Below are 17821 nucleotides of genomic sequence, written 5' to 3' on the forward strand. Positions count from 1 at the left end.
AGCAGTTGAAAGGTATAGCAACACTCTACGTTTCTGCACGGAGTGAGTAGTGAAGCCCCTTCAGAGGACACAGACCCTCTAGAGTTGTCTGCAACATCCCACTTCCCTTTGAATGAATACAGGTTTGCCAGCTCTGGGTGTAACTGACTTGGGGTTGGTGTCGAGAGAGAAGATATGGATGGAGGTTAAAGGGGCAGGAAATTTAGAAGTATCATGAAGGTGGTGACTCAGGTAAAACGCCATGGGTTTGGGCTGTATTGTTAAGGAGGTACCATCAGGATGAGGCCCACGCTAAGAAGAAAAGGGAGAGATTTGGGAGTACATGGCTCTGGGAGGTTGAAGAGTTGGTGTGGTGGGAGCTTGGGCCTGAGAGACCTGGAAGGAAGGATGAACTGTTGTGCTCAGCGACTAGGATATCTGACTTGAAATTTGAGATTGCTGTGGCTAGTAAAGAAAGTGGCTGAAGTGGAGGGGCAGCAAGGGCCACTGGATTCCAAAAGATCAAGCGAGGTCAGGATGTTGAAACTGCTTCCTCCACATAGACCCGGAAGCTTCCAGATAATAATGATATATATAAAATAGCTAACAGGTGTTGAGGACGTCTGTGTTCCAGGCACTATCCTGGGTACTTTTCACATATCAGTTTATTTAATCCACATAGCAGTCCTGTGAGATATGGGTACTACCCTCGTCCTACATGCGGTACAAGTGAGGCTTAGAGGGGTGATGTGATGCCCAAGGTCATACAGCTCCTAAGTGGCCAGAACTCAAACCTAAGACTGCCGGATGTCAGAGTACATTCTCTGAACCTCCACCCCCGTAGGAAATGGGCAGGAGACAAAGCCACAGAGAGGGAGGGCCTGCATGAGGGAGGAAAGCAACAGCTTTCCTTGGGCTAGCCCATGGTGGTCAGCTTGGGGACGGTCAGCCTCCCTTCCACCCCAGGTGAAGAGTGAGTGTGGGGAAATTCATGGTCTCAGTAAGGAAGTAGTGTTTTCAGGCGAGCCAGGTTAGGACAGATTTGATGGTGTACTCTGTGATGGTGATCAGATGCTAAGAGAAGAAAGGGTGGGGAAGGCAGAGCAGTGGGCGTGGGAGGATGAGTCCTTGGGAAGCAGAGCGATTCTCTGTGGGGATGTGCATTCCCTTGAGGACGGGAGACCAGAGGACCTTGCACTTTGCACTGATGACAAGGATGAGAGGTCTGGGAGTCGACAGCCCACAGGGAGCCCGTGGACGTGTGCTCAGAGTCAGCTCTTTCAGCACCAGCTCAGGCTGCAGAAGGAGCGTTAGCCGCCCAGCCCAGGCCGTGGAGGATTTGTCCAGATTCTCAAATAGGAGGTTCAGTCCTGATGTCGTTAGTGTTTGTGCGTCACGTGCTCCGGGGAGGAGACAGAATAGTCCCCATCCGATTGTGTTCTGGTGTGTGATTATGTATATCTGACACCTCCCTAAACCAGACTTCCTAAACGGAGGGTCAGGACCCCGTGTATCCCCAGCCCTACCCAGCTGAGTGCCTACCACACGCACACACTTGGCAGATAGTTACGGGATCACTGCATGTTCACCAACAAGCTGATTCCACGTTCCAAAGCATCCATTTCTAATACGGTCGGCGAATCCAGCCCTGAAATGGAAACACCTGGTGTTTCTGTTACAAGGTCCTGTCCCCACCAGACCCACTCCTCCTCCTTCTCAGAGTGCCACGTGCCGGTTTCCCCTCCTTCCTGCTTTTCCCGCCTGGGTCTCCATGCACCTCTCCTGTCCCCCTCTGCGGCCATCCTGCCCACTGTGGGAGCACACGCCAGTGTCTTTCCCCCGGGCCTGGGGAGGTGAAGGCAGAGAGCCTACCTGTCCTGGGACGTGGTTGTTATCAGCTTGTTGGGCTGAACTGAGAGCAGTTAGGATGCCTGCCAGATCCCAGCTCTCACGGTTCTACAGGGGCACGGGCCCTGGGGGTGCTTCCCAGCTGTGTGTCTGTGCCTCTGGCTCCCTTGCAGGAGGGAGTCTCTTGGGAACTGCCCCAACTCTCCTCTTCTTTAAGCAGTCACGTGGAGGCAGTACCCGAGGTGAAGTGCCCTTGCTTTCTCCTGACCTCACCTGCTTACTGTGGGGCTTGACTCTGAAAGATAATTTATAGATCTTCCAGGAACCATGCGGACCCACTGCCTCTATTTTCTTACAGTTTATACCACTTTTCTCTCAAACTTAGCACCTAAGGATAAGTTTCCTGAGCCACAGGCCAGCCTTGAGGATCCAGCCATAATCATCTGCTCCTTGAGAAAGCTGGGAAGAGGGCAGCTAAAATGACTACGTCATTAAGGGCTTGCAGTGGACCTTATCATTTTTGCCAATACTGCGTAGTAAGAAATGCAGAGGAATATCTTACCTACTTGCCCTCAATTGATACTGTCCCTATACTGGAGCATATCCTTCAGTTGCTCCCCGCAGAAAAAAGCAAAACATGACAACAGCAACCAAAAATGCAGAGTGAGTTTGCTGTTGTCTCTGAAGGGAAAGTGGTGAAGAACATGGGGTTTCTGGTTTTTACAGGTGAAAAGAGGAGCAGGGAGGCTTCTGGAAGGAGGCACGTGTGATCCTTAGAGCTGGGTCGTGTGCTTGCTGCTGCAACTAAGGCACGTGCCTAACCCCCTGGGTGGTGGAAATGTAAGGCATCACAGGAGGAATGAGCAGGAGAAAGGGTGAAGGAGGGTTTGTTACTTAGCAGTAAATCTTATAATGAGGCAGGAGAAACATGGTGGTCCTAAGAAACTTCCGTAGGGAGGAGTGCAGTTTTCCATCAGGATAGTTGATGGAAACCCATTCAGGTGGGAAACCCATTTCTTTTTGGATGTTTAATTTGCAGTCTTCTTTTCTTTTTTAATCTTACCCATACCTAGAAAGAGGTAAGAAATTTAATCCGTAGAAAGATAGTACATCAGATTTAATTAAAGTTGAAAATACTTTTTATAGGATAAGAATATGTTTTATGTGTCATTGTAACTTCCTTTGCTGACAGTTTCATTGTTACCCTGTGTGGAATCCTAGTAGTACACATGCTTTGCCCTTTTAATTCCACATTTATTCTTGTGTGAAGGGAGCCTTCCTTCCCACCTGAATAGAGTTGTTTTTGATTTATAGACAGTGTTTCTCCCCTTTCAAAGGGCTCAACACTCAGTTTGGATGTGGAATAAATGCAGGGTTGGGAGACATGTTTGCAGGGGCCTCACTGAGTCGTTTTCCCTCCAGGAAGGGGCAGGGAATAAGGATCTGCTTGGGGAAGATGAGGAGGCTGACAGTTTGCTGCTCTGCTGAGTGGTGGTGGGAGTGGCAAAGAGGATTCCTCCCCCCACGGTGTCTTCTTCTAACTCCCTATCGTTTAGCATCCTTTACAGTTTCTCTAGTCACTCTGGTGAAACAAACTATTGATTCTTCAACTTGTTGAGTATATTGTTTCTTTTCCTGCATTCCCCTCCAAAACAAAACAAAACAAAACAAAACAACACAGCGTCAGAGACAAGGCCCATGTTGAGCCAGGCCTGAAGGTTGAGGTGCTTGGTAAGGAGGAGGTGGGTGTGGAAGGGCGAGATGGTGATGTGCTCCAAGGACAGAGTGCAGGCAAGGAGAAGCTGCAGAAGGGGATGAGCTGGGATCAGACTGTGGCAGTGATGGGAATGACAGTAATAGAATCACAGGATTTTATAGTTTGGAGAAAGCTCATTAAGGTCCAACCATCTTGTTTTATGGACAAGAAAACTGAGCATCCCAGAGTTTAAGTGGCTTGCTAGCAGTCATCCATTTTCTGGTGGATGATGGATGGTATTGGATAGTAAATAAAGTTACTGTTTTCTTCGCTCTATGTGTCTCTCACTCGTAGGCAACTGTATTCAGGCAGGAGCAAGTGCTACTAATAAAAATGTGCTACTAATTAAAATGATAAAACTAGTTGTACACAGCTTTTTCCAATGGAAAGTACAAATTAAACTGTGATGATTGAGACACTGCACCTTTAGGAGCAAGTTGTTCAGAAAGTGGGTCCCAGATTCCCTCCAGTGGAGTCTCCTGGAGAGCTTATTATACAGGCAGATTCTGGAGCCCTGCCCCAGACTCTGAGAAACAGTCCTTGACTGTGGTACCTTGGAATCTGCATTCTAAACAAATTCCATAGTCTTTCCCTCCACAGACTGATTTTGAAAAGTACTGCACCAATTAGCCCTGAGTTTAAAATTTATAAACATAAAAACTGTAAAAACAATGCATGGCCTAACCTCTGACTTACTAGCCATGAAAAAAAAATGTTTATTCTAGATTATTGTTTGGATGTCTTCATGTCATTCATTTTTTCATTTACAAGACAAATGAGACATGCCCCTGCACTAGGGGAATTCACAGGAGAAACAGTAGGATTTTGACTTCATAGGAGGAACAGGTCCACTCCAAGAGGAGAGAAAACTAATCCTGGTTGCTTTTTTGGTCGGAGAAAGCCTTGTAGGGCCGTGGCCTTAAGGCTGTGTGGAATTCACCTGGGGTACAAGAGAGGCAGGGATTTGAGGCGGAGTGGACGCTGAGCTTGTGGCACTGAGTGACGGGAGTGGGTGTAGGGGTTCAGTGAATGGCAGATTGCCATTGTTACTCACGTGTGCAGGAGCATGTAGAGGGGCCAGTAGAATGCGGAAGCTAGAGGAGAAGTAGAGCCTAGACTTGGGAGCACCTTGTAAGCTGTGCTAGGACTCTGGGACTGTCTGTGTAGACCAGGAAACAAACGACCGGAAGGGAATGCATGAGTGTGCACTGCCTTTGAGCCCGCAGAGCAGCCAGCATGGGCCTCCTAAGGAGGGGAGTGCCCTCTAGGGGCTTAGATGGTTTTTCTGAGTGCTGTTCGTCTTTGTACTCAGCCACCCACATGCGCACTAAGCTGAATCCATTACCTGCTGGAGAGAGAAAAAAAGACAGCTTCACCAGCCTACCTGGCTGCAGCTGTGATTACATTACGCAAACATTTATTAGTTTGGTACCTTGATTGATGATTATCTTAATACTGAGGATAACATTAAAGGCTTGATTTTTCAGGCAAATGGCAAATACAGGTTGCTTCTTGTTGGAGGTTAAAAAGCCCTTAGCCCATGATTCTGTTTATGTGAACTGACCAAAATAGGTAGGTCCATAGAGAAAGAACAGAGATTCGTGGTTGCCAGGGGCTGGGAGAGGAGAAATGGGAAGTACAGGGTTTCTTTATGAGATGATGAAAATGTTCTAAAATTAGGTAGTGGTGATGGTAGCACAACCCTGGGAATATAAAGACCATTGAATTGTATACTTTAAAAGGGTGAATTTTACAGTATGTGAATTGTATCTCAGTAAAACTGTTATTTTATTTATTTGTTTTCTTTAAAAACCCTTAGCACTTCTGCTCCAGGTGTCCTAAGAGAAGTGTGGTATTCGGGGTTTCAGAGAGGAGCTATTATCTGAGGTTGGCCTGGAAAGACAGATGGTATCTAGACAGACAGCTGGAGATGAGGGCTAGATAAGGAATGTTCAGGAGACAGTAGGGTGAGCAGTGGAAAGACAGCAAAGGGAGGGCTTGTTTGGAGAATAGAAGGTGACTGTAGCATCAGGAGAATGAAGAGAAATACTGCGAGATTGAATTCGAATAAAGATCTGTGGGCTTGAGAATGTTGAATGCTAGGCTGAGAAGTTGATCAGTTAAATGAAGAGTAACTGAAGGTTTTTGACTCCAGAAGTACAGGAACTGAGCCATAGGATGGGCGTGGCATGAACTGGGAGAAGGGGAGACTTTGGTGAGAGGAGACCAGGTCGGAACCTGGAAGTTGGAGGAGGGAAGGTTTTAGAAGTGAGGGGTAAGTGCGGACATCGATTTACTCATAAGTCAGTCCATTTCCTCAGCCGCTAATCCACATGTTTTCTCCATTCCATTGCTTGCTCTTTATCCAGGCATTGGGGTAAAGGGTAAGAGGGAGATTGGGAGGAGGGACCAAAAAAAGAATCAGAATGAAGAGAAAAGGTGATGAGGGCAAGATTCTGTTTGAGTGCTTCAGTTGTTCCGTAATTCAGTGACTCACTACAAGAAGACTCTAGGCTCTTCTAGTGGAAAATACAGGATAGGAAGCCTTGTTTGATTTTGATTTGTTATGTATAGACATAATACATTTCCTTGGCAAATAAGGGTCCTGATGAGGCCCCCGTTTGTTACCTGAGAGTGTGTGTAGACGTATCTGTCGAAAAATAACTCACATGAGTTGTATTATGTTGAACTCTGTGGAATTGCTATTTGACTATTTTTGATCTGCAAAGAAAGCAGTTTCGTGAAGTCTCAACCTAATAGATACTTGCTCGATAGATATCTGATGTGAGCCCAGATTTTAACCTTTTCTGATTCCTTCATAAGTTCCTTCTTTATTAAGGTGCTAATGGTCTTGAACATCTGCTAGTCTCAGGTTCCGGGAAGCTGTGAAGAATCAAAAGGGGGCAGTAAGTAGGGAGGGCTTGCCAAGGGGCTGGTAGAGAAGGGGAAGGAGCTGGGAGCCAGTCTGCCGGCCAAAACCAGGGCATCTGAATCCTTGGATCTTTAGTGTGCAATCATTCTGGGTTTAGAAATAAAAATTCAACCTAAAGGGTTTTCCTTTCCTAAGTGGGTCACTAGGCAGTTGTGCAGTTTTAGATCTTCTGCAACATGCTGGAGACAACCTGTATGGGTCTCTGAGAAAACAAGAGAGATGTTTAAATGTTGGGAAATAGATCAAATGTAAAAAGCGGAAAAAAAGGGCAAACTCAGTCATGGTTTTCAGGTTGGTGTGATTTCTGTCGGCCCAGCAGAAAGCCTGGCACGCAAGTGCACACACGTGTTGAGGAAAGGTCTCTGAAGGGTTGAAAGGCATCAGAGGAGGTATTTATTGGTTGATCGTGGGCTTCCTGGTGTTTAACCTAAAGTAATTTCCTAGGACACGTCAGTGGGAGAGAAGGGGAATTCCCAAAGATGTGGAAAAAGGTTAGTCAGCTATTCTTGTAGGATGCTTTCACTGTAATGACATCCAGATATTGCGATCAGGGTGGGGCCTCTCAGTACTCTACCCCCATTAATCTGTAAACTCTGAAGAGTTTAAGTTGTACAGAGTATGAAGTGCAATAAATGTAAATGAGCTATTGTTACTGTAATGTCACAGGGATATGATCATCTGCTTAAAACTGCAGTGCCTAGGCACATACAAATGAGAGACTGTGGGATAACCTTACCAGGGACTAAAAACTCAGTTCATATTTACTCAGCTGTAGAAGGTGATTGTCCGGTAGGAATAGAGATTATGAATCAAGAGCTCCCGGCTTTGCTCACACAAAACAGCCAAACATTTATTTTAAACCATAGTCAGAAATACCATTGCAGCAAAACTTATTTACCTAACACCCTCTTCTCCAATATAATCCGTATATAACCATCTCCCCACATGGAAGAAGGCTGAGAGGGGATATTCACACCTTTCCAGTGGCTTTAATGGTGTTTGGTGCAAATTTTAACTTAATTCATTTCCTTTTTAGTTCCACAGTTAACTATAAATGTCATTAAACCTCTAGGCCTGATTATGGAAGTACTTGTGGACAACAATCATATTTTAATTTATGAAAGATCCAAAGAAAAATAGGAGAACAAAACAATCAAATTAGAAGAGGGAAAAAACAGAATTAATGTGCTAATGGTTCTTCCCTGCTGGGAATGTTACCCTCCCCTGATCTTGTCCTCTCTGGTACATAAATACCCACATACTTCCGGCAAGGATGTCTCTTTTTAGGATGTCTTCCTTTCACTCCTGCCAACCTGGGAACTCCCTTAGTCATCCTCTCTACCCTCTGACCCACGCTTCCATTGCCAGGGGAGTCCCAGGGCAGAGTCTAGCTGCTCCTTCCTTGTATTACATTTACATCCTGACACCCTGCTGCCCTGAGCTTCTCATTTCCTGCCTCTTATTTCATTATAACACATCAACATCAGGCAGTTGACAATATCTTTTTCTCCTCTTATATTTACCTGCCTCTTCTTTTCCTATGGTCAGGCAAGTTTTGCAGCGGAGTTGAAGTTAAGGGTGAGAGCCAACAGAGGTAGTTTGCATTCAGAGAAATGCACACATGCAGCTTAGAAGGTCCAAAACATTAAGACCTTCAGCTTCCAGATAGCTGTCACAAACTCCATTTGCTAAAGCTTATGCCCTTTATTTACAAAGCTCCTCGGTCTTCAATCAGAATCTATTTCTTTTATTATACACAATTATAAATTAATTAATGTAGCTCCAGAGGAGGATGCTACTAGACACAATCACACAGATTAAAAAAAAAAAAAAAGCCAACACTAATAACCTACTAGTTGAAAGAAGAGTCAGAAAATTTGCTGAAAAACACCTAAAGGTCAACAGCAGCCAAGCAGCAACATAGAATCATTTAACGCAGGAGGATCATTCTGTGTCAGACCGTGCAAGCATCACTGATGTCTGGAGTAACAGGATAATGTATGCATGTAAAGATGGCCCTGAGTCATCAAGAAAATGTTTGTTATGCTCAATACCAGTCTGGTTAAGTAAGAAATGAAGTAATGCATTTTAGGAATATTTCTGTCAAAATGGTTAACGTTAAATATCTGGGCGTATACTGAGGAGATGAGCCTTAGTTATCTGGAATGCCAGTTATGTTAGGACACGCTCCCCATTCCCCAGCGACACCAGATAAACAGGACAGTGTCATAGAGAGGGGTGAATAGTTTTCCACAGCCACTTTGTCTGTGGTCTCCCGACTTCTGTGTTGTTGTTTATTCATGGGGTTTTCCTTCCCTTTTCTTTGGTTTCAGATGCGAGTGTCTCTCTGGCTTATGTGGTTTCCCCGTGTGTGAGGTGGGATCCACTCCCCGCATAGTCTCTCGTGGAGATGGGACACCTGGAAAGTGCTGTGATGTCTTTGAATGTGTTAATGGTACGTGGGGTTTCTCTTGTTCTCAGAGAGTGTACATTTGTGCAGGAGGAGGAGGGAGGGTTCAATCTAGCTGTTTCTGTCTTTTAAAAGGCAGAGAATATACTCAGGGACTTGATGAAACTCAGAATATTTGTTTAAGATCCCACTAGGCAGTAGAGAAAGGAAAGGAATCATCATTCCATCCATTAGAAGGAGCATTTTGGAAGTGTAATCACAGACTGCATGTAGCCATCATATTCTGCTGTGTTTCAGTAGTTCAGAAATTTTAGGATTGCAAGAAAAGGATCATGGAAGATGTGGTCATCTCCCTCCTATCATTCAAGATCTCATTGCGTTATTGTCAGAGGTAATCTTTGTAACTAACACCACATTGGAGTGTCCACAATTTGAAAGAGAAAAGACACTGTTCCTCTAGTTTAGCGTTTTCCTACTTAGAGGCCATTATATTGGCCTAGTTGGAGCTGGAACCTTGTGGACCAGAAAAACAATCCTTCAGTCATAAGATTACTTCAAATAGAATCCACCTTTCTCCCTTGGTGTGTGATGACCTGGCATTTATTGAATTTAGATGCTAGAAGGGAGGAGAGCCTAAAACATGTCCCTCCATCAGAATTTTCAGAAGAAAAACAAAGAATAAACTCAAGCAAGTGAAATGTCAGTAATTTTAGAGGACATTGTTTAGTCAACACCTAGACACACAGGGAAAATGATTTTGGATTTGGACAAATATAACAAAATTACGCATATAGAAGCGTCCATATTTGCTGCCTACAAGAAATCGGGGTTCAGAAGCTTTTCTGCCCTCCTCCCAAGCTGCCCCTCCCCCACAAGAAAAGGTTATATTAAAGTCCAGACCTGTTTCACCGAGTCCTGTAGTATTTAGGCCAGTGGCTGCATATTTTGTTTTGTTTTGCTTTGCTTTGCTTTGAAGAAACACTTGTAGTATGGCTTTGTGGTTAAAAAAGAACATAGACTACAACTAAATGACTTCAGTTTGAAAACTAGTTCCTCCATTTAGTAGCTGTGTAACTTTGGGCATCCCTTGGTCTCCCTGGGCCTCAGTTGCCACATCTGTGAAATGGAGTGAATAACAGTAAATTAAATGAGGTTTTATATGTGAAGCACTTGAAATTGTGCCTCAAGAGCAAATAGTCTTTATAATTCTGTGTGCCCACCTCCTGTTCATATCCAAAGATGCTGTTCTGGACATTGCAGGGGGATGGAGAAGGTGAGGGGAGCCTCCTGACTTAAAGACCTTTATAAATACAGGCATGCAGGGAGAAGTGCAGGAAAAGTTCCACGTGCATAAATCTCTTCTCAGTGCTTCTCTCCACCCGTATTATTATCCAGCCGGTAGTAATGTCTGTTAACCACCAGCAAATGGCCAAGCCTCTGGTACTGCTGAAGTGAATTGATTGTAGGTGACATTTTGTGAATATTTAACTTGTACCATTGAGACAGAAGTAGTTGGTCCTTGTCCTGGGCTTCCAGCATCTCAGATGTGCTTCCTTCCAGTATTCATCCCTCTGCACGTCTGTCTCTCATGCTAGAATCTGAACTGCCAGAGAACAGAGAATCTATCCTTGTGTCTGTGTTATTAGCACATTGCCTACCTCTCAGAGTGCACCCAGGTTCTGATGGGTAGTTGGGTGGGTGAGTGAGCAAGTGATCTGATTCATATCATCTTAGTTCCCTCTAGAGTGGCTGTTAATTATCAGCCCATAGAGGGCTTACTTTATGGGAATTTGCCATCTTTTACTGCCCTACACTTTAATCTTAAGTCTCTTGTCCCCAGGAAATATCACCTCTAGTAATACAGTTTGCCGTTGTATCCTCTGGGTGAGGAAGAGGAGTTCCTTTCTTCTTTCCTTGCTTCTTGATTATAGAAACCCAAGTGTCATGACTTTCTCATCAGGACATTAACTTTACATCTCTCCCCAGTGTGGTACGGTTTGGACAGCTGATAACTGCCCCCCGCCACGTCAGTGGCCTTGCCACCATTTATAGAGCCCTGACTTCAGGAACAGGACTTGCCTTCAGCTGTGAGAAAATGTTGAGATGACAAAGCAGTCACAGGATTTCTGGTGTTTGCCTCTTTCTTGCCACCATAAATTGGTTGGGTGATCTTTGCTTTATTTCGTGTCCTGCTATAGTGTGTCTATTTCTATATTAGTCATTCAATTGTAGATGAGACTAGAAACTACAGTACTCTGAAGATTCAAAATCCCACAGAACAGTGTTTATGGAATTCTGTCTCAAAGCCTGTATTTCACTTTTTTTGTCATATACATACACACATACACACACCTCCCCTCCACACGTACACATATTCGTATGTAAGTGTATGTGTTTGTTTGTTTATTTGGCAACTGGTGCCCTGGGAAAATCATACTGTTGTCATAAGGTCACCATTAGAGGATATTACATATCAAAAATTCATTATCATTGCCCAGACGAGCAGAGGTCTATTTTATATATACATATTTTAAAAAGCCATATATATATGGCTTTAAAAAAAAAAAAAAAATATATATATATATATATATATATATATATATATATATATATATAGAAAGCCTTGCTTATGCACAAAGGATTTGAGGCAACTTTACACTGAGAACAGATACAATAACATAGTGGTAAAATATTAATGAGAAAAGAGAATCAGAACCGTAGAGTTGTATGTAAAAGTTGAAAATGAAAAGCAAAAAGAAAGTGCCTACAGGTATGCAGGCCATAGCATCTGTCTGTTTAATTGTTGGAGTTAAATGTCAAGTTAGGCCCCCAGCGTCCTGGCCATCAAAGTGAAAAAGGAGATAGAATCAGATCTGCAGTTCTTATTTTTAGAGACAAGAAGCCTGCTGAACAGGGCAATACTCTGCTCGTATGGAAGCTTGAAAAGAGAGCGCTGGATGACACAATAGATCCTATCCTTAGTTGCTTTAATCCCTTAAATGCAGAAACAGATTTCCTCTGGCTACTCTTCTCAATAAAAAGCAAAAGCAAAATATTAAAATACACCTCAGCAAAAGCAGTTTTCAGAGGTGAGTTTGACACCCAGCTGGAACCTGGGTGCTTAGAGGACTACTGATTGATTTTGAGAAACCCCCAAACGTGTAGGAACACGTAGGAATAGATCTGGGAACCCCAGTTCAGGAGACAGTGGGTTGCATGTTAACTAACCCCATGTGCAGAAACAGAGATTGCCTGCCAGCACTCGGCTCCTAAGCTGCCATCCAGGTGATCCATATGCTTATGTTATTTTTTTAAGATAAGCGTTATAGTGAACACAGAAGGTTAAAAAATATTCACAGAGAATTCAAGAACTCCTGAGTTTTGAAAACATTAGCCTAGATGAATAGATGGAAAGAACATTCTCCATAAATATTCGTTCTCTTTTCTGTTGGGTTCGGTTTTATTTTGTGGGGGGAGGATGGAAGAGTTGCCCATCGGATTGTTATGGTCTGTGACTAAGGGCTGAAAGGAGGACCTGTGAGGTATTGGCTGAATGAGAACCCTGTTGTTTAGAAACCAAAGGAACAGGTGGTATGATTGAGCTCCTTTTGTGTAAACTTAGAAGACATTAGTATCGTCCCCTAGAAGTATGACCTCCACAGCAGTGTTGAATAATCCCAGATCTTCTTCAAGAAACAGTTCTGTGTCTGCTCCTGCCCATAAGCAAAACTTTTGTCATTAGTCAGCTGGAGCTGAGTGATGGCCTCTCCTTTTAGATGGACATGTGTTCTCCATTTGGTTACAATACACCCTATTGCCTTACACTGGCCCAGCTCACTCATTTCTAGAGGCATTTGGGTTTGAATAGGGAAGTCATCCACGTACAGAATATGGAAACAGTCATATGGTTGCTTAGATATGATCAGCTGTCCAATGTACATGCACAGAAATCCAAACTAGAACATCATGGTTTGAGTGTTGTAGCCACTAACTGACTCTTCCAGCATCAGACACACTCACATGTCAAATCCATCAGTCACAGGAGAGCCATACCCAAAGTCAGCTTGCCCCTCATGTAAAATTTGGGCCTAGAAAACTAAGACCTGCAGTTTGTTAAGAAAATTAGTACAAAAACTTCTAATGATAACCCATTGTCTGTTTAGCAATAATACTCAGTAATATTTCTAGGGACATAATGTCTACTTCTACAGTGATGGAGAGAATATGGCACTTTGAAAGAAATATTCCACTCAGTATGCATTTATTGAGCATCTGTTGTGTTCCTGGGGTCTTATCAAGCTAATTTTGCTTAAGAGTGATACAGTCTTTTGCAGTCCTATTTTGTAAGTATTGTTCCCCTTCCCTTATCCTGAAGTAGTATCTGCCTGGTATTCTCTAGCTCACACACCCTGCTTCTCCCCCATAGAAAAGGTGTTTTCCTCCTTCAGCTATCTGGAAGCTCATGTACCCTGTCTTTGTGATTACATCAGTTTGTTGCTGATTTATGGAGAAATTTTCAGACATTTCTCATCTGTCATACAGTTGTCTCTCTTTTGACTTCTTAAGTCTGCCCACTTGCTTCCTCTACAGCTTACCCCCAGTGAAAGGAGACCAGAGGCAAGACATTAGCCATTTCCTACTGAGATATTAAAGAGAAAAAGCAACGGAAGTATACCTATTTGGATTTTTTCTCCATTTTCACATTTGATGTGAAGTTCTACATTTTAGTCTTTTCCTTTGCTAAAATTATATACCTATCACCGTCTGCCAATCAGTGTAATTTGGCAGGCAGTAGAAGTTATTAACAGTCTATAAGGTTCTTTTTCAGGAGTTCTGGAATATGTTAAAGAGGGAAGAGAATATTCCAGAACTGAGAAACATAAAATTTAATTGGGCAGACACAAAAAACGTGCAAAAATACCTAAAAAGACACTTTTGTGCATCTCGATGCATATGCACTTTTATGCATTGATAAGTACAAGTTACACAGTAAATTATTTTATTTATAATATTATTCTTTTCTCTGTCCATGGAAAATGTCCTCTTATAGAGGTAGTGGTAAACTCCATAGGGTTCGAAGATTCACATGTATCCCCAGCAGGTGAAGAAGTAATTGGTCATTGCTCCTCAAAGACCACTGCCAGCCATTTTTATCATGCACTTTTCTGAAGAGCTTCTATAAATTTGTCTCAGCATCAAATAGGGATTTCATTATGTTGTGTGATTTTTTTTTTTTTTTTTAATCCTAAAGAATCGATTGTGTTTTCAAGGCTGTGTTTTCTGGGACTCTCCATCTCTCTAAATTCCATTCCCTTGCTCTCTGTGCCTTAGCTAGTGAAATGTAACTCTTGTCAATCCCATCCCCTCCCGCTCACGTTTCTGCACAACCCACCGTAAAAGCGAGTTCATCTGGAGCCGCTTTATTCATAACCACAGCCTTCCCTTCTCACTCCTTCAAATCTCACACGAAGATTTGTGGCTTCACCCAGATGGTAGCTGTGGTTGATTAAGGCAAATAAGTATTGATAATTAATATTGATTGGTTTCTAAAATATTTTTTTCTTCAGTTTGAATGGAAGCTCAGCATTTTGTTAGAATGCAGTATTTTGCCTCCTTCCACAGCATGCAAATTTGATTGATAAAAAGCACTCCATTTTCTACACTTTGGAACTTGTGGTCCAGCTGCCCAGTTTCTTCCAATCCCAGCTCAGTTTAGTATGTTAGCTAAAAGTATAATAAATTCTGAGCTGTAATAAGATGATTCTTTCTGACATGAGTTTTCTGAAAAAAGAAATAGTATATCCAGCCAGCACTAGGGAAGAGGTTCAGACATGCACATTTACTGCTTGCGTAAATATATACACACATCTCATCTCACACTAGTTATGTGACTTTAGACAAGTTACCTGATCTCCTTAAATTTCATTTTCCTCATTGAAGAAGTGGCTATTAATATTTGTTCTGTCTTCTTGACAGAATTGTTATAAAATCAACTGAGAAAGTACTTGTTTGTCCAAGTACAAAACAAATGTAAATATACTCAAATTAAAATGCAGTGAAAGTCTCAAATATTTCAAATATCCAAGGTGACATGGAGAAATGACGTTAGGACAGCAGAGCCCATGAGAGTTGTGTGTATCATGATCTGGTTTTTCCCATCTTATTAAACAGGGTGCATTAGCTCAGGAGAACTTTCTTTAGCTTGGAAGTACTTTTATTTTACCAGCTTTATTAAGATACATACTATGCACTTCACCAAGTGAAGTTGCACAATTCACTGTTTTTAATGTAGTCACAGAATTGTTTGATCCTCACAATCAATTTTAGAACACTTACATCAATCCCCCCAAAATTCCCAAACTCATTAACGGTCACTCCCCATTTCCCCCAAACCCTCCAGTACTTGGCAACCACTAATCTACTTTCTGTCTCTATACATGTGCCTATTATGGACATTTCATATAAATAGAATCATATACAGTATGTGGTATTTTTTGACTGGCTTCTTTCACTTAGCATAATGTTCCCCAGGTTCATTTATGTTTTAGTATATATCAGAATTTCATTCCTTTTTATGGCCAAGAAATATTTCATTACATGGATATACCACATTTTGTTCATTCATACATCAGTTGATAGACGTTTAGGTTGTTTCCGTTTTTTGGTTATTATGAATAGCACTGCTATAAACATTTGTGTACAAGTTTTTATGTGAATAGATGTTTTCATTTCTCTTGGATAAGGTTATACCTAAGAGTAGAATTGCTGGATCCTCCGGTAACTCTGGGTTTCATATACATCCTCACCAGCGATGTATGAGAGTTTCAGTTTCTCCACATCCTCATCAGCATTTGTTATTATCTATATGTTTTTCATTTTAGCCATCCTAGGATATGAAGTGATGTCTCATTGTGGCTTTGATTTGTATTCCCTTAATAAGTAATGATGTTAAGCATCTTTTCATCTGCTTCTTGGTCATTTCTGTATCTTATTTGGAGAAATTTCTATTCAAATATTTGCTATTTTTCAATTGGGTTGTTTTTATTGTTGTTCTTTATATATTCTGATACAAGTCCTTTATCAGATATTTACAAATATTTTTAATCTGTGGGTTATCTTTTTCTTTCTTTATGGTGTTCTTTGAGGCACAAAAGTAGAAGTCCAGTTTAACTATTTTTTCTTCTGTTGCTTATGCTTTTGGTGTCGTATCTAAGAAACCATTGCCTAACCACAAAGTCTCAAAGATTTACTCCTGTTATCTTCTAAGAGCTCTGTAGTTGGAGCTATTACATTTAGATCATAGTTCTGTAATTCATTTTGAGTTATTTTTTGTATATGGTATGATAGTGGTCCATTCTTATTCTTTTGCACGTGGATATCCAGTTGCTCCAGCACCATTTGTTGAAAAGACTATTCTTTCCCTCAGTGAATTATCCTGGCACCCTGTTAAAAATCACTAAATATGAGAGTTTGTTTCTGAACTCTTAATCAATTCCACTGAACTGTATATTTATCCTGATGTCAGTACTACAGTGTCTTGATTACTGTAGCATTGTAGTATGTCTTGAAATCAGAAAGTGTGACTCCTCTAGCTTTGTTCTTCATTTCAAGGTTGTTTTGGCAGTTCTGGGTTCCTCACTTTTCCATTTGAGTTTTAGGATTGGCTTGTCAGTTTTTACAAAAGAACCAAGTAGGATTTTGATAGAGATTGCAATGAAAATATAGATCAATTTGGGGAATATTTTCACCTTAACAATTTATCTTTCAATCCATGAACATGGAATATATTTTCATTTATTTAGGCCTTCTTTACTTTGAACAATGTTTTTTAGTTTTTAAAGTACAAGTTTTGTGCTTCATTTATTAAATTTATTACTAAATATTTTATTCTTTTTAATGCTACTGTGAATGGAATTTTTTTAAACTTCATTTTCAGATTGTTCTTTGCTAGTGTGTAGATATACAATTTATTTGAGTTGCAGTTGTACCCTGAAATCTTGCCGAACTTTTTGTTCACTAGTTTTTTAGTAGATTCTTTAGAATCTTTTAAAATTCAAGATCATGTCGTCTGCAAGTAGAGAGAGTTTTCCTACTTACTTTCTCATATGGGTGCTTTTTATGTCTTTTTGTTGCCTAAGTGCCCTGGCTGGAGCCTCCAGTACAAAGTTGAATCGAAGTGGTGAGAGTGGACTTTGTTGTCTTGTTCCTGATTTAAAGGGAAAAGCATTCACCCTTCACTATTAAGTATGATGTTAGCTGTGGGTTTTTCATAGATGCCACTTATCAAGTTGCTGTTTAACAACTTCTACTCCTAAGTTACTGAAAGTTTTTATCATGAAAGGGTGTTGAATTCTGTCAAATATCTTTTCTATGTCTACTGAGATGATCCTGTGTTTTTTTTTCCTTTATTCTATAGACATGCTGTATTACATTAATTGATTTTTGGATGTTAAACCAACCTTGCATTCTTGGAATAAATCCCACTTGGTATATAATCTTTTTTGTATGTTGCTGGATTCAGTCAGCTAGTATTTTTTTTTTTTTTGAGGATTTTTTATGTCTGTATTTATAAGAGATAGTTTTCTTTTTCTTGTGATGTCTTTGTCTGGTGGGAGTTCTTTTAAGTCAACCAAAATTAGAGTTAAGAAATGGATTTAGGGAGACTGTTTTAGGGCAGAGAAAAGATTTTAAATCATTGGTGTCATTATGAGAATTATAAGTGCAGGGCTTTGAGTCCTTAGCAGAACATAGCCTTGAAACACAATGGAAGGAGTACAAGGTTTTAGTTGAAGAGCTACTGTTTTTGCTTCTATCATTTGCTAAATCTGTGACTTTGAGCAAATTACCCAGGATTTCCTCACTTCTGCACTCAGGGTAAGTATTTCTACATCAGACC

At 41.5% G+C, this 17821-nt stretch overlaps 1 protein-coding gene across 2 annotated transcripts in view; it reads left to right on the plus strand.

Moving 5' to 3' along the window:
• The window catches only part of CRIM1 (cysteine rich transmembrane BMP regulator 1), a 205056-nt gene that overhangs the window by 111133 nt on the left and 76102 nt on the right, over positions 1 to 17821 (plus strand). For both annotated transcript variants that reach the window (XM_068565195.1, XM_068565194.1), the window contains one exon: positions 8849 to 8970. In XM_068565195.1, coding sequence (XP_068421296.1) covers positions 8849 to 8970 — 122 coding nt within the window. The remainder of the gene's footprint in view (positions 1 to 8848; positions 8971 to 17821) is intronic.

The sequence above is a fragment of the Eschrichtius robustus genome, chromosome 15, assembly GCF_028021215.1.
Source record: "Eschrichtius robustus isolate mEscRob2 chromosome 15, mEscRob2.pri, whole genome shotgun sequence".
NCBI lineage: Eukaryota > Metazoa > Chordata > Mammalia > Artiodactyla > Eschrichtiidae > Eschrichtius > Eschrichtius robustus.